This window comes from Macaca fascicularis, chromosome 13, assembly GCF_037993035.2.
Source record: "Macaca fascicularis isolate 582-1 chromosome 13, T2T-MFA8v1.1".
NCBI lineage: Eukaryota > Metazoa > Chordata > Mammalia > Primates > Cercopithecidae > Macaca > Macaca fascicularis.
The window spans coordinates 57,347,834-57,372,736 of NC_088387.1; the positions used below are offsets into that span (position 1 = coordinate 57,347,834).

Below are 24,903 nucleotides of genomic sequence, written 5' to 3' on the forward strand. Positions count from 1 at the left end.
TCGTAACTGTCAAACATATAAAATAAGCAAATGGTAAATTTAAGATGGAAGGCAGTGCAAAAACATCTTTAAAATGAGCATTCACACTTCATTTTAAGAATATTCTCACAAGAAAAAAATGTTGGTTTTTTTCTTTTCTTTTGGGGGTGGTAAAATAGGCTGTATTTTATTAGACTTTGTTATCGGTTTTTTTGGACATCACTTAACACTACACTTTATTGTAAGGCAGGCACTGTTAAAACTTTGTATTAATTTTTTTCTGGGTAGGTAAGGTCACTTGCTGTTTTCTATAGAAAAGGAGCATGAATCAGTTATTTTTGAAAAGTCTAATCCATGATATTATAATATGACTATCAGGATAACTGGGATACCAATGACAGGCAAATTAATTTAAGTATTTAGTTTCCAAAAATGAGGGCCAGACTGGAGCAAGGTATAAATTGAGTAAAATACTATAACATTAGTTAGTGGGTGCCAGGGCTAAGGGATGGTTGTGGGGCAGTGACTATGAAGGGTGTTCTTAATAGTGGTGGTGGTGGTTACATGAATCTATGTGATATGATATAGACCTATATACACATATTGTACCAATGTCATGTTCCTGGCTTTTACATTATAGTATATTATGTAAGATGTAACCATGGAGGAAACTGGTGAAGGGTGCAAGGGACTTCTCTGTACTATATTTGCAACTTCCTGTGAATCTATAATTATTTCAGATAAAAGTTAAAAAACTGCTGAAAACCTAGTTTATAACCTACCTACACAGCTAATAAATATTTAGAAAATATTTTCTTTAGCTGATCTTAAAAGGAAACAAACATCTCTAAGCATTCTAGCAGATTCAACTTACTCCACTTCTAGATCAGTGACACCTTTGCTCATAATCTACACTGAATGGACAAAATCTAGGTTTATGCAATAACAATTTCTGAATAAATGGAGCAAGTTCTTTCATGAACACATTCTATCTGAATGATGTCAAGTAGCTTTCATGAACACATTCTATCTGAATGATGTCAAGTAGCTGGGTGCTTAGAAATATTTCAATGATTTGCTGAAATCTGAGCTTCTCAAATAGGGTATGGTATTTAGAATACAGCCAAAATCATAATGAGGTGATACACATGAATCAACATTTAATGGAAATGAAAAAAGGTGAAAAACAGGATACCAAAGCAAAAAAAGATTAAAACTAATGATGTTCACAAGTATGGAAACTCAAGAGAAAGCATGAGAATGAAGCATTTTAAAACCACTTGAAGCAATGTGGTATGAATTATTACTACAGAGAAAACAGCACTAGGCAAATAAGGTCATAATAAAAAGAACAAAAACATGGAGACAGGAGACTTGGATTCTAGTCCTAGCAGTACCACTAATACATAGTTTTGGGTAAATCACTTAGACTTTCCAAATATGTTTTCTTGCTGTAAAAAGCGAGCATAGTGGCCAGGCACAGTGGCTCATGCCTGTAATCCCAACATTTTGGGAGGCCGAGGTGGGTGGATCACTTGAGGTCAGGAGTTCAAGGCCAGCCTAGGCAACATGGTGAAACCCATCTCCAATAAAAATATAAAAATCAGCCGGGTGTGGTGGCAGGTGCCTGCAATCCCAGCTCCTTGGGAGGCTGAGGTAGGAGAATCGCTTGAACCCAGGAGACAGAAGTTGCAGTGAGCTGAGACTGCACCATTGCACTCTAGCCTGGGCAACAGAGCAAAACTTGGTTTCAAAAAAAAAAAAAAAAAAAGCATGGAACTAGATAATCATTTTTTCTTCTAGCTCTAAAATTCTGATTCACAACTAAAATATATCAGGCAGTCTAAGAGGTTGCTAGTGGTGACTAGATAGATAACTGCTAGTCAGAGTGTTGACCCTACTTAACGATGAATAAAGTGTAAAGTATTGACTTTACTAAGATGGAAATCAGTAGTGGTCACAATGGTGTGACCTTGAAATTTAGCAGATAAAAATGAAAACACACACACAATCCCAAAAAAGCTAAAATTACTGTTTTCACCTGTAAACTAAGTTAATACATTTCTAAACAAGAGATGCAACAGTTATAAGATCAATGAATACAAGCCAATTTGGAAGACAAAAACAAACTCAATGGGTACCAAAATTGGGATAGAACAGACAGACCCAAAAGCATGTAGTCATAATGGGAATTATCCAACTGTGCTTGTGCTAAGTTTGGAAGCCACTGTTGCTTCTAGCACTAAAGGCTAGAGCTGTTCCATCTAAAAGAAATAAGACTAGTAGGAAGATGTAACTTCCTGCATGGCCAAAAAGTAAAATTATGTATACACACACACACACACACATTTGTGTATTTCATTTGTGTGTATGAAATCCACATATGTGTGTGTGTGTATGTAGCATGCTAAACAAGAGTAGTAAGAAGTATCATTTTCTAGGCCGGGTGCGATGTCTCATGCCTTGTAATCCCGGCACTTTGGGAGGGCAGATCACTTGAGGTCAGGAGTTTGAGACCAGCCTGCCCAACATGGTGAAACCCCGTCTCTACTAAAAATACGAAAATTAGTCTGGTGTTGTGGCGTGTGCCTGTAGTCCCAGCTACTTGGGAGGCTAAGGCAGGAGAATCACTTGAACCCGGGAGGTGGAGGCTGCAGTGAGCTGAGATCATGCCACTGCACTCCAGCCTGGGTGACACAGTAAGACTCTACCTAAAAAAAAAAAAAAATACACACATATAATATACACACACACATATATACATACACACATACATATATATATAAAATATATATATAATTTTCTGTAAAGAGACTCTTTAGAAAATGTACTTCAGATGTTTGTTAAATTTTTTTTTTTTTTCCAAGGCAGGGTTTCACTCTGTTGCCCAGGCTGAAGTGCAGTGGTGTGAACATGGCTCACTGCAGCCTCAACCTTCTGAGCTCTAAGCAATTCTCCCACCTTAGCCTTCTGAGAGGCTGGGACTACAGGCTCATGCCATCATGCCTGGCTAATTTTTGTAGAGGCAGGGTTTTGCCATGTTGGTTAGGCTGGTCTTGAACTCCTGGGCTCAAGCAATCCACCTGCCTTGGCCTCCCAAAGTGCTGAGATTACAGGCATAAGCCACCACGCCTGCTCTGTTAAATATTTTAACCTGAGTCAGAGGTATGGAGTCAAGCAAGCACCATACAATTCTGTGATGGAGGTCAGGCATCTTAGCACAAAATTCTAAACACGTTTTTTCATTAGGTCATCTGGACTACTTTTTTGTCAAGTCCACAGTGAAATTATATAGGAAACATAAGCTATGACTAAAATGAAATACACAGTAAGATCAAATCAGCTAGAGGCAAAAAAGACAGGCAACAGCTAACTGACACAATAAGCAATAGTTTATGGGGTTGTAAGGTGGAAGTGGTTAGATGGAGGAGGAAGCAAGCAAAACTAGCAACAAATGGTCTCAATAAGAACAGCTCCATTTTCAGTGAATGTACCAAGTAGTTACTCAAAATCCTTTCCTAGTACCTAACACTGTAGGAATAAGAATGCAGATGGAGGCAGAAATAAAAATGTGCCATGGGAAAGGTAATTCTGAAATATGCATAGACAGGGCAGACCTGGGAGAGCAGTTTATAGCCAGAGGGCACACTGGGGCAACAAAATTAAGGTAACTAAGAACAGAGTCTACCTATGGAGACATTCTGCCCAAGCCACCTTGTCTGCTGCCCAACCATCAAGGCCAGGTATTATAAACATGGCCCACTAATTCAGTGCTAGTAATAAGCTGGCTTCAAAGTAACATTTAAGCTATGTCCAAGTATAAAACATAGTGGTACACAGCAGTAATATTAGATGTTTCTTGAAACACACCTAAAATGGTAGGACCTATGCTTTACACATTTTCTAAAGTATGTTCTTCAAAACACTAGTTCTGCAGGTGTTACCACTCCCCTCTCCTCTGATCTCTGCAAAAAAAGGTCCTGTGGCCAAGTAAATCTGAGAAATGAATTAAAATTAAGGCCATTCATTGCAGGACCCTTCAGTGTCCTTAATGTGTGTTGTGATCTCTAAGGGTAGTTATGGGGGTATGATATGAAGTACTTCCCAAACTTACTTTACCCTGGAACCCTTTAGTGAACCATCTCTAAATGGTTTTAATGGGGATTTAATATTCAATGAGAACACATTTTGGGAAAGGCTGTCCAAGCATACACTTTTTGTGTTAGATACAACTAAAGATGACATCTAAGGTTAAGAAATGACAAAACATGGCAAGAATATGTTTTAGAAATGGTAATGTTCACTTAAAAATACTAAGCTTCTAAAAATACAATATTTAACCAGCACTGAGTCAGTTTCTAACTTGATATGGAAAGAGTAAGCAAGCCCAAATGGCCCATTTTACCTAGACAAAAAGTGAGAGAAGACTTTATATTAACATATTAGTCTGAAAAAAAATTTGTGCTTAAGTGTGCCAAGGAGGTAAAGGATAAGAAAGGCAAGACAGTTTTCTGGCTGGGTGTGGTGGCTCACACCGTAATCCCAGCACTTTGGGAAGCTGAGGTGGGTGGATCACCTGAGGTCACAAGTTCGATACCAGCTTGGCCAACATGGTGAAACTCCGTCTCTACTAAAAACACAAAAATTAGCTGGGCTTGTTGGCACATGCCTGTAGTCCCAGCTACTTGGGAGGCTGAGGCAAGAGAATTGCTTGAACCCGGGAGGCAGAGGTTATAGTAAGCCAAGATCACACTACTGCACTCCAGCCTGGGAGACAGAGCAAGACTCCATCTCAAAAAAAAAAAAAAAAGTAAGACAGTTTTCTATTTTCCTAATCCATAGATTGTTCAGTTAAAGGTCACGTCATTTTTGAGTTAAATAACCATTTTGCTTAAACTCTAAAAACAAGTTTAAGGCAATGGACATACCTAACCTTTACTACTGCTTTATAAAATTTCACAGGATTCCAGAAAAAATACTAGTTCTGCAGGTGTTACTACTCCCCTGTACACTAGCAGACTTATAGAGTTGGTATAAATACAATGTTTCCTTTTTTCTTTTCTTTTTCTTTTTGAAAATCCAGCACTTACCAGATTTGTGTCAGTAATTATGATTACACAATATTCAAACTGTAAGGGACTTTAGAGATATTCATTTTAAACCCTTCAATTTATAGATAAAGAGACTAAGGCCTGGAAAGGTTTAAGAACTTACCCATAATCACCCATTTCTCAAATTGAGCTTTTCTGTTTTCAAAAATTAAAGACGATTTGTTCATTGTATTCCAAGGGATGTTAATCAAAATCATATCCATCATTAAATCAAGCTTTAAAAATATTTTTAAAACAGTCATAAATGAAGGAAAAAGGCAGTATGTGTGGATATATGTGTATATACATGCATAAACATTTATACACATATAGATATTTTTACCTGGAACTGATCAGATGTACATGTGTTCATATCTGGTGACACGGTGGCTGTCTGACCGATGGAAGCTATTTTTTCTGCAGCAGAAAGTGGTTTCAATGGTTCCTTGGTGGGCTCTAACATACCCTGAAAAAGGAATATTAGCCTTTAATGGTGGTAGGGGCCACAGCCCACAAGCTTAAGTTAATCTATCAGAAAGGAGAAAAAGACAGGTCACTTGGAAAGTACTGAAGACAAAAAGGAAGTAGTCTTTTTGTTTTTTTTTCTAAGAGACATATTTAAGAGACAAGGTCTCACTATGTTGCCCAGGCTGGCCTCAAACTCCTTGGCTCAAGGGATCCTCTTGCCTCAAGCTCATGTCACCACACCTGGCTATTCTTAAATTTTATTTACTGAAAATCCTATAGCACTATAATGAGAACCATTCACAATACCTTTAGAATCAAAAGTTTTTAAAGCAAGACTTTGTATTGTAAATCAGATGTTTTAAAGTACAGGGTTATTACTGTCACATGAAAGCATAAGCACCAACTCGGGATGGGTTGGGGGAGACAACAATATGTCACATCTAACCTCTAAAAATCCAACACTTTAATGACACTAAAATGGAAAGGGCACCCTTTGTACACATTACCCCATGGTGGTGTGAGAAGTGAGAGCTGATTCTAAAACACACCATATAATATGACATCTATATCCTTCAGTGTAAATGTAATGTTTGATCCTGATCCCTATGACGGCACTGGAAACTTAGTTCCTTGGACAGGCAAAGCAGATATACAGCCTTTTTAGAGAGGAAAACATCTTACAGGTTCCACAGGGTTTGTTACAAATCTAATATACTTTTTTTTTTTTTTTTTTTAATTGAGATGGAGTTTCGCTCTTGCTGCCCAGGATGGAGTGCAGTGGCGTGATCTTGGCTCACTGCAACCTCTACCTCCTGGGTTCAAGCGATTCTCCTGCCTTAGCCTCCTGGGAAGCTAAGAAACAGGTGTCCACCACCATGTGTGGCTCATTTTTTGTATTTTTTTAGTAGAGATGGGACGTTGGCCAGGCTGGTCTTGAACTCCTGACCTCAGGTGATCCACCCGTCTTGGCCTCCCAAAGTGCTAGGATTACAGGCGTGAGCCACCGCGCCCGGCCTAATATGCTTTTTGAGTAAGAAAGATAGATGTTCAGTATGGCTACAGAAATAGGAAAAAAATCAGTATTTTTCATCAACACTCTACCAAACTCAAAATGGGCCATAATCTAGGTCTGAAAAAAGTCAAACTGTTACATGTTTTAAAATAATATCTGATAAGCTTTTGAATATTTTTCAATCAAAGGTTATATCCTAGACAAAATCACCCTTAACTGGACCAAAAAGAAACAAACAAAACAAAACTCAAAGCTGCTAAGTCATTAATGTTAGAATCTGTAAATTTCTAAAATTTTCAGGAGAATCCCTGCCTCCTCCCTTCCCCAATAAAATAGGCGTAAACTAAAACAGTTTGCAGAATCAATTCTTAACAGTAGCACATCTGAAAGGCTTTAACCCAGCAGCTAGAAAAATGAAAGAAGTTCATGGCCTGACTCAATACCATAAGTATTATACAGGCTCTCTAGTGTGCCCGTATGCAGAGTCGATACATTTGGTAAACAATTACTAGTCTCAGCCAAGGCTTGTAATTTGAATGATCACTTTAAGCAGTGGTTCTGAAATTGTGATCCCCGATCAGCAGCTTCTGTGTCACCTTGGAACTTGTCAGATGTACAAATTCTCGAGCCTACCTCAGAAATATTGAACAAGAAACGGGGGTGGCGGGGGGGTGCTCAGCAATTTGTGTTTTAACAAGTCTTCCAAGTGATTCTGATACACATGAAAGTTTGAGAACCAGTGGCTTAAATGATCATTTCAGGTACTATTTCTCCAGGTGAGATCAAAAGATTATTGAACATCTCATACATGTAAGGCACCATGGGTAAAGTTAGCTATAAATTAAAACTTGATATTAAAAGAAAGGTTTCTAAATGAAAGATATCACAAAGATGGAGGAGGGGAGATACATTTATATTCATTAAACTTTAGTATTAAAGCTTATATAGAAATAGTAGCTATAGGTATGAGCTGATAGATGTGAAAATAAACTGGAAAAAAGGTGGCGGGGAGGAAAGAAGTGGAAAAAAAAGCCCATAGAAATAGTAAAAATATTTTTTTTTTTTTTAATTTTTTTTTATTTTTTTAATTAAGTAAAAATATTTCTAATAAAGGTTGAAAAATAAAGCATAAGCTTTAGCTTCTAACTCCTCACAAACCTCACAGAACTGGTTAATGGGGTGAGGCTACACATTAGCATTAAGTAGGTCACTGCCCTTAATATGCTGAATGAAAGTGCCTACAAATTAAATTCCTAGTTCCATAACATCAACAACCTCTGGAGTGCTACTCCTTGAGAAAAAAAGAAATCCAAATAACCAAAAAGTTAAAGAAATGTTCAGCATTATATTTACCTACAACAGAAAACAATGGGGAATCATCAAAGTGTTTTTAAAGTACATGATAAAAACCATTTACGAAGGAGTAAACACTGATTTAAAAAAAACAAAACTCTAGAAAATTCCACAAAAATCAAAATGTTCCAATTCAAAATCAATAATTAGTGCTTATTCATGGAGAAAGTTTATAGATTTAAAGGTCAAGTTCCACAGCAAATTGTCACATGCACATAATAGGGTTGTATAAATTCTATACCAAAGATTCCTTCATTATTTTTCCCTTATTTCCAATTTAACGGTTAGAGTAATGTTTTAAGTTTGATGGGGCATTTTTATTCATCAATAAAAATATATTTTTTTCATCAATAAAAAAGACACACCAAAAAACACAAACATCAAACTTTAAAATGTGACTGAGTCTTGAGAAGGAACAGAATGAAAATGTCTGTTTTCCGGTACTACCTGGCATATCTGAAAAAACAAAATTCAACACATTTAAAACATTAATGGAAAAACTAAGAACCCATTATAAGTCCTGGCTCATTTTAATTTCACTATAATTTGGTGTTTCTAAGCTTTTATGTACATCTATAGCCTCAATATTGCATTATTTAAAATTAATAACTGAATTAAAACAAATTACATCTCTAGGCCTTCAGATACTTCAGCTGCTTTTTCTTTTTTCTTTTTTTTTTTTTTTTTGTTGAGACGGAGTCTCGCTTTGTCACCCAGGCTGGAGTGCAGTGGCCGGATCTCAGCTCACTGCAAGCTCCGCCTCCCGGGTTTACGCCATTCTCCTGCCTCAGCCTCCCGAGTAGCTGGGACTACAGGCGCCCGCCACCTCGCCCGGCTAGTTATTTTTTGTATTTTTTAGTTGAGATGGGGTTTCACCGTGTTAGCCAGGATGGTCTTGATCTCCTGACCTTGTGATCTGCCGTCTTGGCCTTCCAAAGTGCTGGGATTACAGGCTTGAGCCACCGCGCCGGGCCCCAGCTGCTTTTTCTTTAAAGCAAGTTTAGAAAAGAAAAAGAATCCTCCAAAGGTGCATTTTACAAACAGTTATATATGCTAATATTAGTAAGATAAAAATTTTCAATCTAAAACAAAACAGTATCTGTAATTAATGAAATATTTTAAAAGTCCTGCGATCAGTATTTGATGGGATTTATGAGTTCAAAAAAGATCTATTTATACCCTTCAGAATCCAACACTAAACGTCTCTTATATAGCATGACAGAGAAGTATATTTTAAGATGATTTTACAGAATAAATGCAGTAATGATAAATACATGCAGAGAGATTTTTGTACTTACCAATCCTGCTGCATACATGGGCACTATAACAGGCTGCTTCTTATTGCCCGTGAAGAGCTACACACACGTGTTAGACAGACAGAAAGAACATATATTTAGAGAATAATCTATCATACAATGAAACAGTTTCCAAATATGCTTGCGATGTTTTATTACATATATTGGGAATAATAAATTGATGAAACTTAAAAATTGCCCATATGGGGTCATTTTATCTCCCAGTCCAATTCCTTCATTTTATATTTAAGAAAAACTACTAAAACAATTTTTTCTAAAAATAAGTATTGAAGAAAAATTTAGGTAGATTGATGTTTAAAAGTCAGCACATTCAATATAAAGGAACATTTAAACCAAATATTTATTTTCTGAGGAACTAGCTTACCACAGCTTAAACAGAAGTATAACAGAATTTTAAAACACCCACAGGTTGATTAAAAGATTTTTCAAGGTACTAACAAACTCACAATGTTTCGGGTGTCTATTCCCAAGGAGCACAAAAGCTTCTTGTTGCTATGGGAGCCGCCCCACTGGTATCTCAAGCCATGTGCATCATGGATATCCTGTAGCTCAGTCCACACATCTAGCAATTCCCTGCAAAGGCCATGATGAAGCCATCAACAATAGGTTACTCAATAACTTTCACCATGAGTTCTACTTACAATATGGCTGTGACATGTTACACATTCCAATTATTCTTGGGTCCAACGTAAGTATATAACTATTTGAATGAAATCAAGAGCCAACACTTACAGTCACTAGAAAAATAACTAAGTGAGGCCAGGCATGGTGGCTCATGCTTGTAATTCCAGCACTTCGGGAGGCCGAGGCGGGCGGATCACCTGAGGTCAGGAGTTCTAGACCAGCCTGGCCAACATGGTGAAACCCCATCTCTACTAAAAAATACAAAAAATTAGCCAGACATGGTGGTGGGCACCTGCAATCCCAGCTACTCAGGAGGCCAAGGCAGGAGAATCGCTTGACCCAGGAGGAAGAGGTTGCAGTGAGCCAAGATCACTCCAGCCTGGGCAACAGAGTGAGACTCTGTCTCAAAGAAAAAAAGATATTTCATTGTGAAATTTCAGAACATCAGCAACAAAGAGATCTTAAACTATAAATTTAATGTGAGAGTAGAATAAAATTTTACCTCCCATCTATTTTTTTTTCTCAGAAGGCTGTTGGAGGATGTGCTCCACCAAAATGGGATCTAAGTGAAGGGAAGTCCCAAGACAACATATGTGTAAGCCCAGACTGAAACCATTCTAGATGGGAGCAGAATAAGGGGTTGGATCACAAGTGTATGAACAAGCTCTCAAAGGGTAGGGAAACACTAATGAAAAAGAGAAGCCCAGGAAGAAGTTGTACTATAAAGAAAACAGTGGCTTAAGAGTAAACAATATATACATGATTATAATAATGAAAATGCCAAATAAGAAATTAACCAAAAACTGATATATGGGGAAGATGAGGGGAGAATAGCAGAGGTAAGATCTAAATTTTCAGTTACCATTCTAAGAAGTCAAAAAATAATATATAACATCAATTGATTAGAATATTGATATAGAAATATAAAAACAAACAGCTCAAAAGAGGCAGGGAGTTTAGGTTTTGACACAATGTTTTTGAGCCTTAATTTTTTTTATTTTTTATTTTTTGGAGATAGAGTCTTGCTCTGTCACTCAGGCTGGAGTGCAATGATCTTGGCTCACTGCAACCTCCATCTTCTGGGTTCAAGTGATTCTTGTGCTTCAGCCTCAATCCCAAATAGCTGGGATTACAGGCATGCGCCACCACACCCTACTAATTTTTTTGTATTTTTTAGTAGGGACAGGGTTTCACCATGTTGGTTAGGCTGGTCTCAAACTCCTGACCTCAGGTGATCCACTGCGCCCGGCCTGAACCTTAATGTTTTAAGATAAACTTATAAATTAGAACTGCTGAAAGTAACAAAAACACATGCTATCTAAAAACTCTCTTCTACTTACCCACTTTCAGGTAAGGCCTCTCTTGTTTTTATTGGCAAAGTGCTTGTTTCCAGCAAGTGCTTCAGGGAAGTAACTTCCTCTTCAGCATCAGGGACAAGTATGGAAGGAAAACATGCTTCGAAAATTCGCTCCAGGCGGTTTAATAAAGCTGTCTGCATCAAAACACCCCCCAAAAGTTTATTTTCATTTAATATTGATATCATAGTAATAGCATTAAAATGCAAACACATGCACACCCTGTCCACTACTGTAAGAACCATCACTCAGATACAGAAAACACTAAGTGAAAAGAACACAACTACTCACGAAACAATCACTCTAAATGATTAATTTAAATAATGATGATGAGCTACGTAGCTGGCAAGTAAAAGCAACGTGCCAAGCAATATACCTGCTACTTTACATGTAGTATCTTAATCTATTACAAAATTCTACAAAAAATAAATTACCCAATTCTACAGTGAGAAAGCAATCTCAATGTGTGAATAATCTGCCCAAAGCAAAACCCAAAAAACCCAGAGAGCATTTATATTCTTTCCACCACACTGGAATGTCTCTTACCACCACTCATCTACTCTAGATTTAGGAACAAAAAGATCGGATGCTTGTGAGAAGTATTATGCTATTATAGCTAAACAATCTTTTTTTTTGGACATAAACACGAATTTTGATAGCCTTTTGGAAATATTTTTGCTGCTAATAGTACAAAGCAAAGTAGGAAAGAATGTCTCAATTTTTACTGATAAAAAATTCAAAAAGCTCATTCATCATTTTGGTGATATGTATTATCTTTTAGATATTCCATTTCTACTCGTCTTTGTTGCATGTCTATTTTTGAATAGAATACTACCTTTCTCCTAAGTAAAGCCTTCATATTCCCCAGAGTAGTTTCACCAAGAACAAACAGATAAATCTCTTGGCATTTTCTTTTACGTATTTTTATTAACTAAAACTTGTTGGATTTAGATCAACTTAGTTTTGGTACCACTAGGTTTACTATACATGTGTAACCTACAATAACATTTATTCCTATTTTCCTATTTCAGATACATGTAATATATTTTCCAACTTAGCCCAGTTTACCATGTAAACATCAACTACAAATACAAATTGTTAGTAAGTTAAAGCCTGCTGTAAGATTAAGTTTACTATTGAATTGACAGACTGTATGAGCAAAATGCCACATCATGGTGGTACTTCCTGCCAAGTAACAAAAACAAGCTGATACTTGATTTCTGTTTTGTAGTGTAGTGAGCACCCAAGAAAATTTAAAAAAAAAAAAAAAAAGGAAAAGGAAAAAATTTCACCTTTTCTTAATCCAAATCTCTTTTGGAAGCTGTATCAGAGTAAAAATTTAACACTGCATAATTAGTCTCAGGGTACTCTTTTGTAATTCTATAAAAGTTACATCATAATTATATTCATGTGTGTGATATTAGAAAAGGTTCTCACTATCAATTATGAACCCTAAGTAAAGGGTAGCCTCAAGATCCCAAGGCTTGTGAAACTTGAGTGCATCAAGGGGCCCTTGCTCTCACTTGCCTCAACAGAGGGAACGGACAGACATTATTTTCAAAGAGATCAGATAACCACCTAATTGGATACATGATTGGCTCCTCCTGGGCAGGGAAGATAAACAAAAAACTCACATATGACCAAATTTTATTTCTCTGTAAATTAAATCTTTCTTGTATCCTCTTTGTTATCTTTTTAATGGGATAGGAAAAAAATGTTTACCACAGGAAGAAAAGAAATGACCCTAAAACACATCGAACCACTTGGGCAATGTTACACATAACTGCCAGGTGTCAAGACACCAGCAAAATTCTCAAATGAGTGGAATGAAGCTGAGGCAAAGAAACATTACCTAATTGCCTCAATTTTTACTTCTTCTTCAGCCTTTTCCCATAAAGGATATAAGTTGAATGGAAATTTCTAAAGAAAGTTTCACATATGTTTAGGATCAGATATTACATTAGATTGCTTCAAATCTTATGTTGAATAAGATAAAGCAGGAGATTAGCAATCTTTTCTTTAGAGAGCCAGATAGTAAATACATTTGGCCTTGTAGGCCATTCGTAAAGGAATAAGCATGGGTATGTTCCAGTGAAACTTATTTACAAAAACAGGCGGCAGGACAGATTCATTCTGTGGGTCATGGTTTGACCCCTTGAGATAGAGCTGTAAATAATAAATAACCAGCATCCATTAACAGCATTGCCCAACATTTTTTTTTTTTTGAGATGGTCTCACTCTGTCACCCAGGCTGGAGTGCAGTGGCGCAATCTCGGCTCACTGCAAGCTCCGCCTCCCGGGTTCACACCATTCTCCTGCCTCAGCCTCCCAAGTAGCTGGGACTACAGGTGCCCACCACCACGCCCCGCTAATTTTTTATTTTTAGTAGACGGGGTTTCACCGTGTTAGCCAGGATGGTCTCAATCTCTTGACCTGGTGATCTGCCCGCCTCGGCCTCTCAAAGTGCTGGGATTATAGGCGTGAGCCACTGCGCCCAGCCCAAAGATTTTTATTAAAATTAAATTTGCTCTGACATTTTACTTTTAAAAGTGTATCAATTTCCGGCCAGGTGCAGTGTCTCACGCCTGTAATCCCAGCACTTTGGGAAGCCGAGGCAGGTGGATTGCTTGAGGTCAGGAGTTTGAAACCAGCCTGGCCAACGTGGTGAAACCCCATCTCTACTAAAAATACAAAAATTAGCAGGGCATGGTGATACACACCTGTAGTCCCAGCTACTCAGGAGGTTGCGGCATGAGAATCGCTTGAACCAGGCAGGTGGAGGTGGCAGTGAGCTGAGATCGTGCCACTGTAGTCCAGCCTGGGTGATAGAGCAAGACTTGGTCTCCAAAAAAAGTATATTAATTTCCATAAGACCAGTTTGGTGGTAAGGGCATCCTGTAACGACTTTCTCACCACTATCTTGTTCTTGGTAATAAATAAGGCCAAATTTAACTTACTATTAGTTAATTCCAGTAAGTAAATGACTGGTATAACACTTCAATAGAGGGCTATAGATCCAGGGGCTAAGACTCCAGTTTCTACATTTATTTTTATTTTTATTTTTTTGAGACAGAGTCTTACTCTGTCACCGAGGCTGGAGTGTAGTGGTGCGATCTCAGCTCACTGCAACCTTAGCCTCCCAGGTTCAAGTGACTCTGCTGCCTTAGTCTCCCAAGTAACTGGGATTACAGGTGCCCACCACTGTTTCTGCCCAGTTTCTGCATTTATAATCTGGAGATATCAGGGTCTATCTACCTCATGAGGTGGACGATAATTTAGAGGATTAAATACTTGGCACCCAGGGTGTCAGAGGTGGCAGTTTTTATCATTACTACTGTTATTATACAGATGATACATATAGACACAGGTGGCTTGCCAGGGAATTAAATAAATGAGTCTCAAAACTAGAATCAAAGCTCACTAAGAATATTTCTCTACCATGATTTAGCATTCTAAATCACTATGAAAATACTTATCTCAATTTATCAATTTCTACACATTATAACAAGAAATTAATCCAAGTATTGTACATCCTTCCCAAGGTCATCCCTGTTGAGTTGGGAGGAAAAAAAAAGTACCTGGTTTTTAAGTATCTATTTTTAAGAGTCTCATATAAATGAAACCTGCTATGGTTACTCCTTGTAGAGTTTACATTTTGGATATTGGTGGTTGGCTTATTGGTATTATGACTTAAATCTTGATTGCATTATGAAACACAAAATGTGTAAACCACACATTAGGCATTAAGAATACTTTGCTTCTCAGCCAGGCACGGTGGCTCACGCCTGTAATCCCAGCACTTTGGGAGGCCGAGGCGGGCGGATCACGAGGTCAGGAGTTCAAGACCAGACTGACCAACATTGTGAAACCCCGTCTCTACTAAAAATACAAAAAAATAGCTGGGTGTGGTGGTGGGTGCCTATAATCCCAGCTATGTGGGAGGCCGAGGCAAGGAGAATCGCTTGAACCTGGGAGGTGGAAGCGCAAGACTCCATCTCAAAAAGAGTACTTTGCTTCCTAAGAAGCAAAATAAAGTTAAACATGCAAAAATGTGATGTAACACAGTCCAAATAACTTGGTAAGTAGAACAGTTACAAGAATATAACTAATATAATACTCAGAAGAAGAGAAGTTAAAATAACCTACCACAAGAACAGTTTCTCTTATGACCAGACAGGTTTTTTTCAGGAAACAGATTTTCCCAAACAGATTGTTAATCAGACACTACTTTTTTAAAAGAAATCATTGTTATTTTGAACATAAAATTTGAGCACTTGGGATAAAAGGTGTATCAAAACTGTGAGAGTGGCAAAGGTTTCAAGTTTGTTTTTCAAAAAATTTTTTGGGGGTACATATATTAAGTATTTTAATCTGTTTTAAATTACAATCATCCTCTCAATATCAGCCAAGGATAGTTTAACATATGCATATAAATTAGTGGTAAAATTCAGTATCACATCAAAACTCAAGTTAAAGTAAAATATTAAACTTGGATTTCTTCTTATGAGTAAAAAGGTACTTTGCTTATATTACCCTGCTTGTGTGAACTCCTATTTCAATACAGAGTACATGTAGCCATAATGGGAAATCTACTGGTTTTGATTAGGTGGGGGCACAACACAAATCTTCAAACTCCTTGTAGCAGATTAATGCAGAAAAAGGTTGCATCAAACAGTGACATTTATTAACATATTACAGTACATGTGGACTTGAATTAGATGTAAAATTCCAAAAAATAGATACTTTATTATTTAGAATTGGTGAAGTGAGACTGGCTGAGCTCTAGTTTCCTTAGGCACATAAGGCAGTATAGGTAAAGCAAACAATATTATTTTAACCCAGATCAGGAAAGTGGGAGCCTAAATTCAGCAAAAGATCAAAAGATGTACTCTGAAACCTACTCAGAAACTGCAAAAGCTTGCTATGGTGCATCATAATTTTCATTCAATGTTCGCATAGTGCCTACCACGTGGCAGACATTACTCTAAATGCTTTATAAATTTTAGCTCATTTAAGTTTCAAAAGAACCATGTGAGGGAGGTAATAATATTATCTCCATTTCCTGGATGAGAAAAGCAGAGCAGAAAGAGGTTAACTTTCCTGTGGTCACACGAATATTAAGTGGAGAGGCTGAGTTCCTACCCAGGAAGTATAGCTTCAGAGTAGGTGCTCCTAACCACTATATTATGTTGTCATCAAAGCGGTTCTAAGTCCATTTCTAAAAATTACAAGAGCTCTGAGGGCAGGGACTATGTCTTTTTCTTGAATTTCTAGTACCTAGGTTCTGGCACATACTTGGTATTAATGTGCACTAGTTTAAAAAAAAAAAAAAAACAAAAACCAAACACTTTGCCTTCATTTAAGACTGCAGGGGGCGGCCGGGCGCGGTGGCTCAAGCCTGTGATCCCAGCACTTTGGGAGGCCGAGACGGGCGGATCACGAGGCCAGGAGATCGAGAGACGATCCCGGCTAACACGGTGAAACCCCGTCTCTACTAAAAAATACAAAAAAACTAGCCGGGCGAGGTGGCGGGCGCCTGTGGTCCCAGCTGCTCGGGAGGCTGAGGCAGGAGAACGGCGTAAACCCGGGAGGCGGAGCTTGCAGTGAGCTGAGATCCGGCCACTGCACTCCAGCCTGGGTGACAGAGCAAGACTCCCTCTCAAAAAAAAAAAAAAAAAAAAAGGCCGGAGGGGGCATAATTGTTCTACTTATAAAAGTATATCTTATTGTAAGCCATCTAAATCATTTTTATACACAGGTTGGGCATATTTAAATAATTATAAGACATATAATAGCCAAATTTTGTCTTCTATATACCATACTATGCTTGACGCTCTACATGTATTTACTCCATGAATCTTCTAAGAGAAACTCCAGAGGTATTATTGTCTTCATATTATAGATGAAGAAACTATAGTTCAGGAAGATTCAGATAATTAACCATAGCCTTACTGGTGGTATAGTACACAGCGAGATTTGATCCAAAGTCTGACTGCAAAGCCTACATTATTTCACTAAACCATGTTTCCCCCACTTTTTGTGGTCTTTCAAAACATTTCCAGACATTATTAGATAAGGGATTTACCTGTTAAATGTACAGTGATAACTACGCTTAAAGCAAATGACTTCATCGAACACTAAAATTCATCATTTTCAACAAAGTTAGTTGTTAATTCTTACTAGTCAGGGCTGCATTCTGAAAATGAGGTAACAAATAAATGCACACATACTTAGCATACTAAACATTTAGCTGATGTTACAATACTAACTAAACGTCAAATTAAAAGTCTTTACACCAATTACTCGATTTTTTTTTCTTTTTTAAGAGACAGTCTCACTCGCTCATTCAGGCTTCAGCGCAGCAGTGCCATCACAGCTCACTGCAGCTTTGAACTTCTGGGCTCAAGCGATTCTGTCACCACAACCCCTTGAGTAGCTAGGACCACAGGTGAACACCACCATGCATGGCTACTTTTTATTTTTTGTAGAGATGGGGTCTCACTATGTTGCCAAGGCTGGTCTTGAACTTCTACTTCCAAGCAATCCTCCCACCTTGGCCTTCCAAAGCACTAGGATTTCACATGTGGGCCACCACACCCAGCCCTGATTACTTTAATTTTAAATGCCATCGTCTTCAAAGTATAAAGAGGAAAAATAGTCCTCAGTTTTCCTTTGAATATGGAATAAACTGGTGACTGGCTAGCTGAATGCCAGTTTATGTGACTCAGTCATGCCTTTTCATTCATATAAGTACCAGCTTCTAAGCCTGGCAAACAGTAGCACATCTGGCTATTAAACATTTCAAAAACTGGGGCTCTGATAAATGTAGGATTAAAAATCAAATGCTATTCAAGGCAGGTACCACACCCTCCTTTTTCATTTTCTCTATTAATGTCCAATGCTATGAAGCCAAGTAGCGGAGCTATGCTACTTACACAGAAGTATACTTACGCTTAGACGAGTTCGTACCTATCAAAAATCATTCTGAATGGAAACTAGCCCAAAGCAGGAGCTTTTGCTCTCAAAATAGCTTGATAGCTGAGTATACTGACAAGAGCCAGAACTAGGGAGCACTCTCACACAAATTTGCCTCCCTACTACTTTCTTCCCCCTCGCCCCCATCAAGATGGAGTCTTGCTCTGTTGCACAGGATGGAGTGCAGTGGCACGATCTCGGGTCTCTGCAACCTCCGCCTCCCGGGTTCAAGTGATCTCCTGCCTCAGCCTCCTGAATAGCTCGAATTACAGCCGCACACCACCATGCCTGCCTGGCTAACTTTTGTGATTTTAGTAGAGATGGGGTTTCACCATGTTGGCCAGGCTGGTCTTGAACTCCTGACCTCAAGTGATCCATCTGCCTTGGCTTCCCAAAGTGCTGGGATTACAGGCATGAGTCACCATGCCCGGCCCTTCCATATTACTTTCTACTGTTAATCAAAAAACATATTTTATGGAGAAAGGGCTCACGAAAGTCATAATGCATCCTTGGCTATACCACATCTTCAAAGGTACACTTGCTTTTATAGCTTTTTCCTCTTTCCCAATTTTCTCATTTCTTATATATTCATTTTCCTATCAGGGTCCTTCATTACCTTGAATGTCTTTATAATTATTTTTATTTTTTTAAACCAGATTTGGTTTCTGGGAAAGCAAAAAATGATTACCCAATGGTTTAATTCATCAATGGGGCAAAGCTTCAAGTATGAATGGACAACTTTTGCTCATTCCCAGTTCTGTCATGTCTTTATGTCTGGGGGTAGAGGAACAAAGTCCCAGGGTACATAAGCAGCCATTTCACTTTATCCATTGGTGCAAGTAAGCCATTTTATCTAATGCACACCTTCTCAACTGGCATGTTTTAGTCACAAACAGGTTAGTCTTCCAAACATCCTGAAAGTTATATATGGATGTAAGGTGTTCCCTCTTGTGATGGTTACATTTATGTGTCAACTTGACTGGGCCATGGGTGCCCAGACATTTGGTCAAACATTATTCTGGGGCAGAGCACGGTGGCTCATGCCTATAATCCCAGTACTCTAGGAGGCTGAGGCAGGCAGATTGCTTGAGCCCAGGAGTTGAAGACCATCTGGGCAACATGGCAAAATCCCATTTCTATAAAAAAAAAAAACAAAAATTAGCCAGGTGTGGTAGCACACGCCTGTAGTCTCAGCTACTAGAGAGGCTGAGGTGGAGGCTGCAGTAAGCAGAGATCATGCCAGTACACTCCAGCCTGGGCAACAGAAAGGGACCCTGTCTCGAAAACAAACAAACCAAAAAATGCCAAAACACGTTATTCTGGCAGTACCTTTGAATTGGTAATCTCACTAACGCAGACTGCCCTCCCTAATGTGGGTGGGCCTCATCCAATCAGCTGATGACCTGAAAAGAACAAAAAGGCTAAGGAACTTCTGCTTGATTTTGAGTTGGTACTTCAGTTGGACTTGAACTAAAAAATCAGCTCTTTTTGGATCTTAAGCTTGCTGGCTTCTGGGCTGGAACTTACACCACTGCTCTCCTGGTTCTTAGGCCTTTGGACTCAAGACTGGAACTACACCATCAGCTCTTGGGTTTGCAGCTTACACACTGTGGCTTTTGGAACTTCTCAATTTCCAATAATCTCTCTCTCTCTCTACTACCTCCACTCCTACCTCCCTTCCATCCTTCCCTCCCTAACCTCCACACATACCCTATTGGTTCTGTTTATCTGGAACTGTAACTAATATACCTTTATTTTATAAAAGACTACACCTGAGCGTAAAGAGATTAAGTGTATTGCAAGTCTCATCCAGCTTTCCAGAGAGGTGTATATAGGAGCCCAGACTCTGGTTCTTATGCCACTCAAATGCCTATCTCCTTTAAAGGACAGCAGGTCCTTGAATAACGTCATTTTGTTGTAATGTTGATGAGAAAAACAACTGATTCCTGGCTGCAGCCACTATCTGTGTGGAGTTTGCACATTTTCCCCATGTCCACATGGGTTTTTTCCTGGGTATTCCAGTTTCCTCATAGATCCTAAAGACATGCACATTAGATTGTCTAAATTGTTCCAGTCTGAGTGAGTGCTGGTGTATGTGTGTGAGTGTGCTCTGCAATGGAATGACATCCAGGCCAGGAATAGTTTCAGCCTTGTACCCTGCGCTGGAGGGATAGGCTTTGGTCACTGGTGACCCTGAGCTGGAATAAGTAGATTGCAAAAAGAATAAATTATAAAATAAACATTCATGAAGTCTACACTAATCATACAAATGCACAGCAATAAATGATGCAGTATGAAAGTGCCCAGTGAGTCTGCCAGATTTGTGATTGTTTTTGAATTGTATGGTGGTAGGAGACGCTCCTTAGATCATTTTTGCTTCGCAAACATTTATCCCTTGATTTTACCCAACACCACTACAAGTGGTGTCACTCACTGATTCACCAAAAACTGGGTACGTAATTATGTTTGTTTTTAGTAATCTTTTTAAAATGTAAGTATAGCTCACATTTATTTAAATGTTTAATATTAGAAGTGCTTTGTGTCTTTATTTAGAAGTTCAGCGATGTTTCTGTGACCAGAAAGATGCCACAGAAACTTAACTCTTGTTTATATCAGTTAGCCTACAGTAAAATTGGTTTTGTTATATGTCCTTTCCCTTAACGTTGCAGTTTCCAAGACCCTATCAAGGATATTAAGTAATGCCTTAAGTATTTTATATTTAAGGTAACTCTTGATATTCCTTCAACTTATTTCCAGTTAGTTTTCCTTTTTTGCTTAGGGACAGAAGTTGATTAATATCAACAGTTTTAATATTGATAGCATTAGGTTTCACACTCAGGTAGAAGTTTAGAAGAAACATTAAAATCCACTGGGTAATTTAATCTTCCATTTAAGAGGATATCTTATGCTGCATCACCATTAAATATTAAGTAAGCTATCAAGTACAATCTACAACTGTATACTTACCAATCCCCAATTTCAAGCTCTATGAAGAGTGAGCAGCTGTAATATTCCCCATGATCTAAACATGATTTTTCCCTTCTGCACAGTTTCTGAATAAACCTAATAAAGCATTTCTATTTTGAAATTAAACACCAGATAGTCAAATTTTCTGAGGAAAAAATAGCAAAAGGAAATTCTATCCAAATAAGTAAGCAAAGATCTACAAGGAAGGCTAAAGTCTCAAATCTTAATTCTCTTATTTTGTTGCTTACTTCTGTTTTCAGTTGTATGTTCCAATGTTCACAGGAGGGAAAACCTGCATAAATATTAGCTAGATGATTAAATAAGTGAAGATGAAAAGGAAGGATTAGTTATATTCAGTTTAAGAACGCTGAGTTTCTGTGCCTGTAATCATAGCTACTTGGGAGGCTGAGGCATGAGACTCGCTTGAACTCAGGAGGCGGAGGCTGCAGTGAGCCGAGATTGCATTGCTGCACTCCAGCCTGGGCGACAGAGCAAGATTCCGTCTCAAAAACAAAACAAAACAAACCAGTAACTTAATCCTGAACTAACACAAGCCAAGGTATTAGTAATTCTCTTCTTTTTGGTGGCACTCGACTTTCAAAGCTCTCCAAACAAATCTTCAGCTAATAGCATTTTCCCTGTAGCATTATCAATTGGATATCTAATAAAAAATAACTCATAGCCTCCTTTTCTATAGCCAATTAATATAAACAGATTACTTCCCTGTTACCTAAATTTCTAAATGATATCCAGAACAATATTTTAACATTTTACAAAAGCTCAGGGTTAAATGCAGTGCTTATGACATTTATTATCTCTTTTACCATATATCTGTGAAACAAGCATCTTGGTTATTTCAATCAAGATTTCTTTCTGAAACAAAAAAGTTTTTTTTTTTTTTTTTTAAAAGAAAATTTCCATCGGGCACAGTGGCTTATGCCTGTAATCCCAGCACTTTGGGAGGCCGAGGCGGGTGGATCACGAGGTCAGGTGATCGAGACCATCCTGGCTAACACAGTGAAACCCTGTCTCTACTAAAAATACAGAAAATTTCCTGGCTTCCCAGGATAGAAAAAAAAAAAAAAGGTTAAAATAACATTCATAAAAAAGGACTGCTTTGAAATGTAAGGAAGGTTTTGTTGTTGTTGTTGGCATTTTGTTGTTTTAAATCTTTAGCCAAAAAGTGAAGACTTCGTTCTCATTTGTATAATGGAGATACCAGCACTTACCTTCTCTACAATTTATACGAATGTTAACAAAAGAATGAAACAGGCCGGGCGCTGTGGCTCATGCCTGTAATCCCAGCACTTTGGGAGGCCGAGGTGGGCGGATCACGAGGTCAGGAGATCGAGACCATCCTGGCTAACATCGTGAAACCTTGTCTCTACTAAAAATACAAAAAATTAGCCGGGCATGGTGGCGGGCGCCTGTAGTCCCAGCTACCCGGAGGCTGAGGCAGGAGAATGGTGTGAACCCGGGATGTGCAGCTTGCAGTGAGCGGAGATCGCGCCACTGCACTCCAGCCTGGGCGACAGAGTGAGACTCCGCCTCAAAAAAAAAAAAAAAAAAAAGAATGAAATATATTAAACTTTAGGTTCTCAGAAAAAATTATTCACTGAAAGGAGAAGGTACCCATTTCTTAATAATGTTCATGTATGGCTTTTACATCAAAGCTTGAACCCACTGAGACTCGCTGGACCCACAGCTGAGAATTAGACTAAGAACATTTTTTTAATTTCGAAAGAATTCTTGCTTGACTTTCCCCTACCTAAGTAACAAATTATTGCACTAACCCCAAGGAAGACATATTTATTAACATTTTAAGATATCTTTTTGGTGGGCTAAAAATAGGAAAGTGCTAAGAAATGGAGACCTGGACAATGTCACATACCAAATAGTGAAAAGTGGAAGAAATCTGAAATGACCAACTATACCATTTGTCTGACTTCACAAAAGAAAGATTTGTTTTCCATGCTTGCTTAATCAAACAAATTAAATCAAATTGCCATGTTTGTTTAATTTAATTAAGCTCTGAATTCTGAAACACTCACATTCTGTCAAAGCAAAATTCGGACAAAACCACTTGATGGCATTTTGTTCGGGACACTTGTGGCATCCAGGTAAGATTGAACAGGAATAAATCATTTCAAGTTTTACCACTAAAAAACTTATAATGGTTACTGTTACTAATATGTGAGGAGGCCGGGCACGGTGGCTCACGCCTATAATCCCAGCACTCTAGGAGGCCGAGCTGGGTGGATCACCTGAGGTCTAGGAGTTTGAGACCAGCCTGGCCAATATGGTGACACCCCATCTCCAGTAAAAGTACAAAAATTAGCTGGGTGTAGTGGTGCGGGCCTGTAGTCTCAGCTACTTGGGAGGCTGAGGCAGCAGAACTGCTTGAACCCAGGAGGCGGAGGCTGCAGTGAGCTGAGATCGTGCCACTGCACTCCAGCCTGGGCGACACAGCAAGATTCTGTCTCAAAAAAAAAAAGGAATTCTGTGCTTGTTTGGAACACTGTCCGGAGCAACTAGGGAAAACATTTTAAGAAAAATACTAATAAATCTAATCCTCTTCAAAAGGGCTAAATTAATATACTCTTCCAGCAGAATCTGAAGCCCAAGAAAGAAAGTGCTGGCTGCAACTCTCCTTCACCAACAGCAGGGTAAGAATGAAAGTCTTGGTTCAATCTTTCTCCACTTCTGACTCAGTCACTTACTCAGCAGGGGTTACCCATTTCACTACTTCACCTTTCTTCCCAAAGTTCTTTTGGCCTCCTCCAGCAGTTTCTCTTTCCCGACATCCAAATTCTGTTCATTTTCCATAACCCATTAGCAAAAATAAAAGCGTGAGGCCTGAGCCAAACAAATCTAAGTCGTGCGTATGTGTGTGTGTGTGTGTGTGTGTGTGTGTGTGTGTGTGTGTGTCAGTCAGAGTCTCTCTCTTGCAGCCCAGGCTGAAATGCAGTGGCATGATCTTGGCTCACTGCAGCCTCCACCTGCTGGGTTCAAGTTATTCTCCTGTCTCAGCCTCCTGAGTAGCTGGGATTACAGATGCATGCCACCACGCCTAGCTAATTTTCCAATTTTTAGTAGAGACAGGGTCTCACCATGTTGGCCAGGCAGGGCTAGAACTCCTGACCTCAAGTGATCCACCCACTTCGGCCTCCTAAAGTGCTGTGATTATAGGCATGAGCCACTGTGCCTGGCCTCAGAAACTCTTAATGTAACTTGCCACATCTATACAGTTTCTGTTTTATTTTTTATAAAAAAATAGAATCATACTATAAAATTCTTATTTTCTAGCAGATTGATTTCTTCACTCATTTAAAAATTTCCTTTTATCTTCACAAAAGTTCTCTGAAGTAGATATTATCTTCTTTGTATATACAGCTGAGTTCAGAAGTAACCTATCCAAAAATCATAAGGCTTTTTTTTTTTTTTTTTTTGAGACGGAGTCTCGCTCTGCCACCCAGGCTGGAGTGCAGTGGCCGGATCTCAGCTCAGTGCAAGCTCCGCCTCCCGGGTTCACGCCATTCTTCTGCCTCAGCCTCCCAAGTAGCTGGGACTACAGGCGCCCGCCACCTCGCCCGGCTAGTTTTTTGTATTTTTTAGTAGAGACGGGGTTTCACCGTGTCAGCCAGGATGGTCTCGATCTCCTGACCTCGTGATCCGCCCGTCTCGGCCTCCCAAAGTGCTGGGATTACAGGCTTGAGCCACCGCGCCCGGCCTAATCATAAGGCTTTTTAAGAGGCTGGGTCAAG

General features: G+C 38.8%; 1 protein-coding gene across 5 annotated transcripts in view; it reads right to left on the bottom strand.

Moving 5' to 3' along the window:
* AFTPH (aftiphilin) overlaps positions 1-24,903 on the bottom strand; it is a 71,857-nt gene that overhangs the window by 14,705 nt on the left and 32,249 nt on the right. For all 5 annotated transcript variants that reach the window (XR_001484455.3, XM_074011655.1, XM_065527028.1 and 2 more), the window contains exons 3-6: positions 11,183-11,334; positions 9,665-9,791; positions 9,201-9,257; positions 5,413-5,535 (exon numbers count right to left, since the gene is read on the bottom strand). Coding sequence is in view for 4 of the 5 variants with exons in the window: in XM_074011655.1 (XP_073867756.1) it covers positions 5,413-5,535; positions 9,201-9,257; positions 9,665-9,791; positions 11,183-11,334 (459 nt within the window). In the remaining variant the exon portion in view is untranslated. The remainder of the gene's footprint in view (positions 1-5,412; positions 5,536-9,200; positions 9,258-9,664; positions 9,792-11,182; positions 11,335-24,903) is intronic.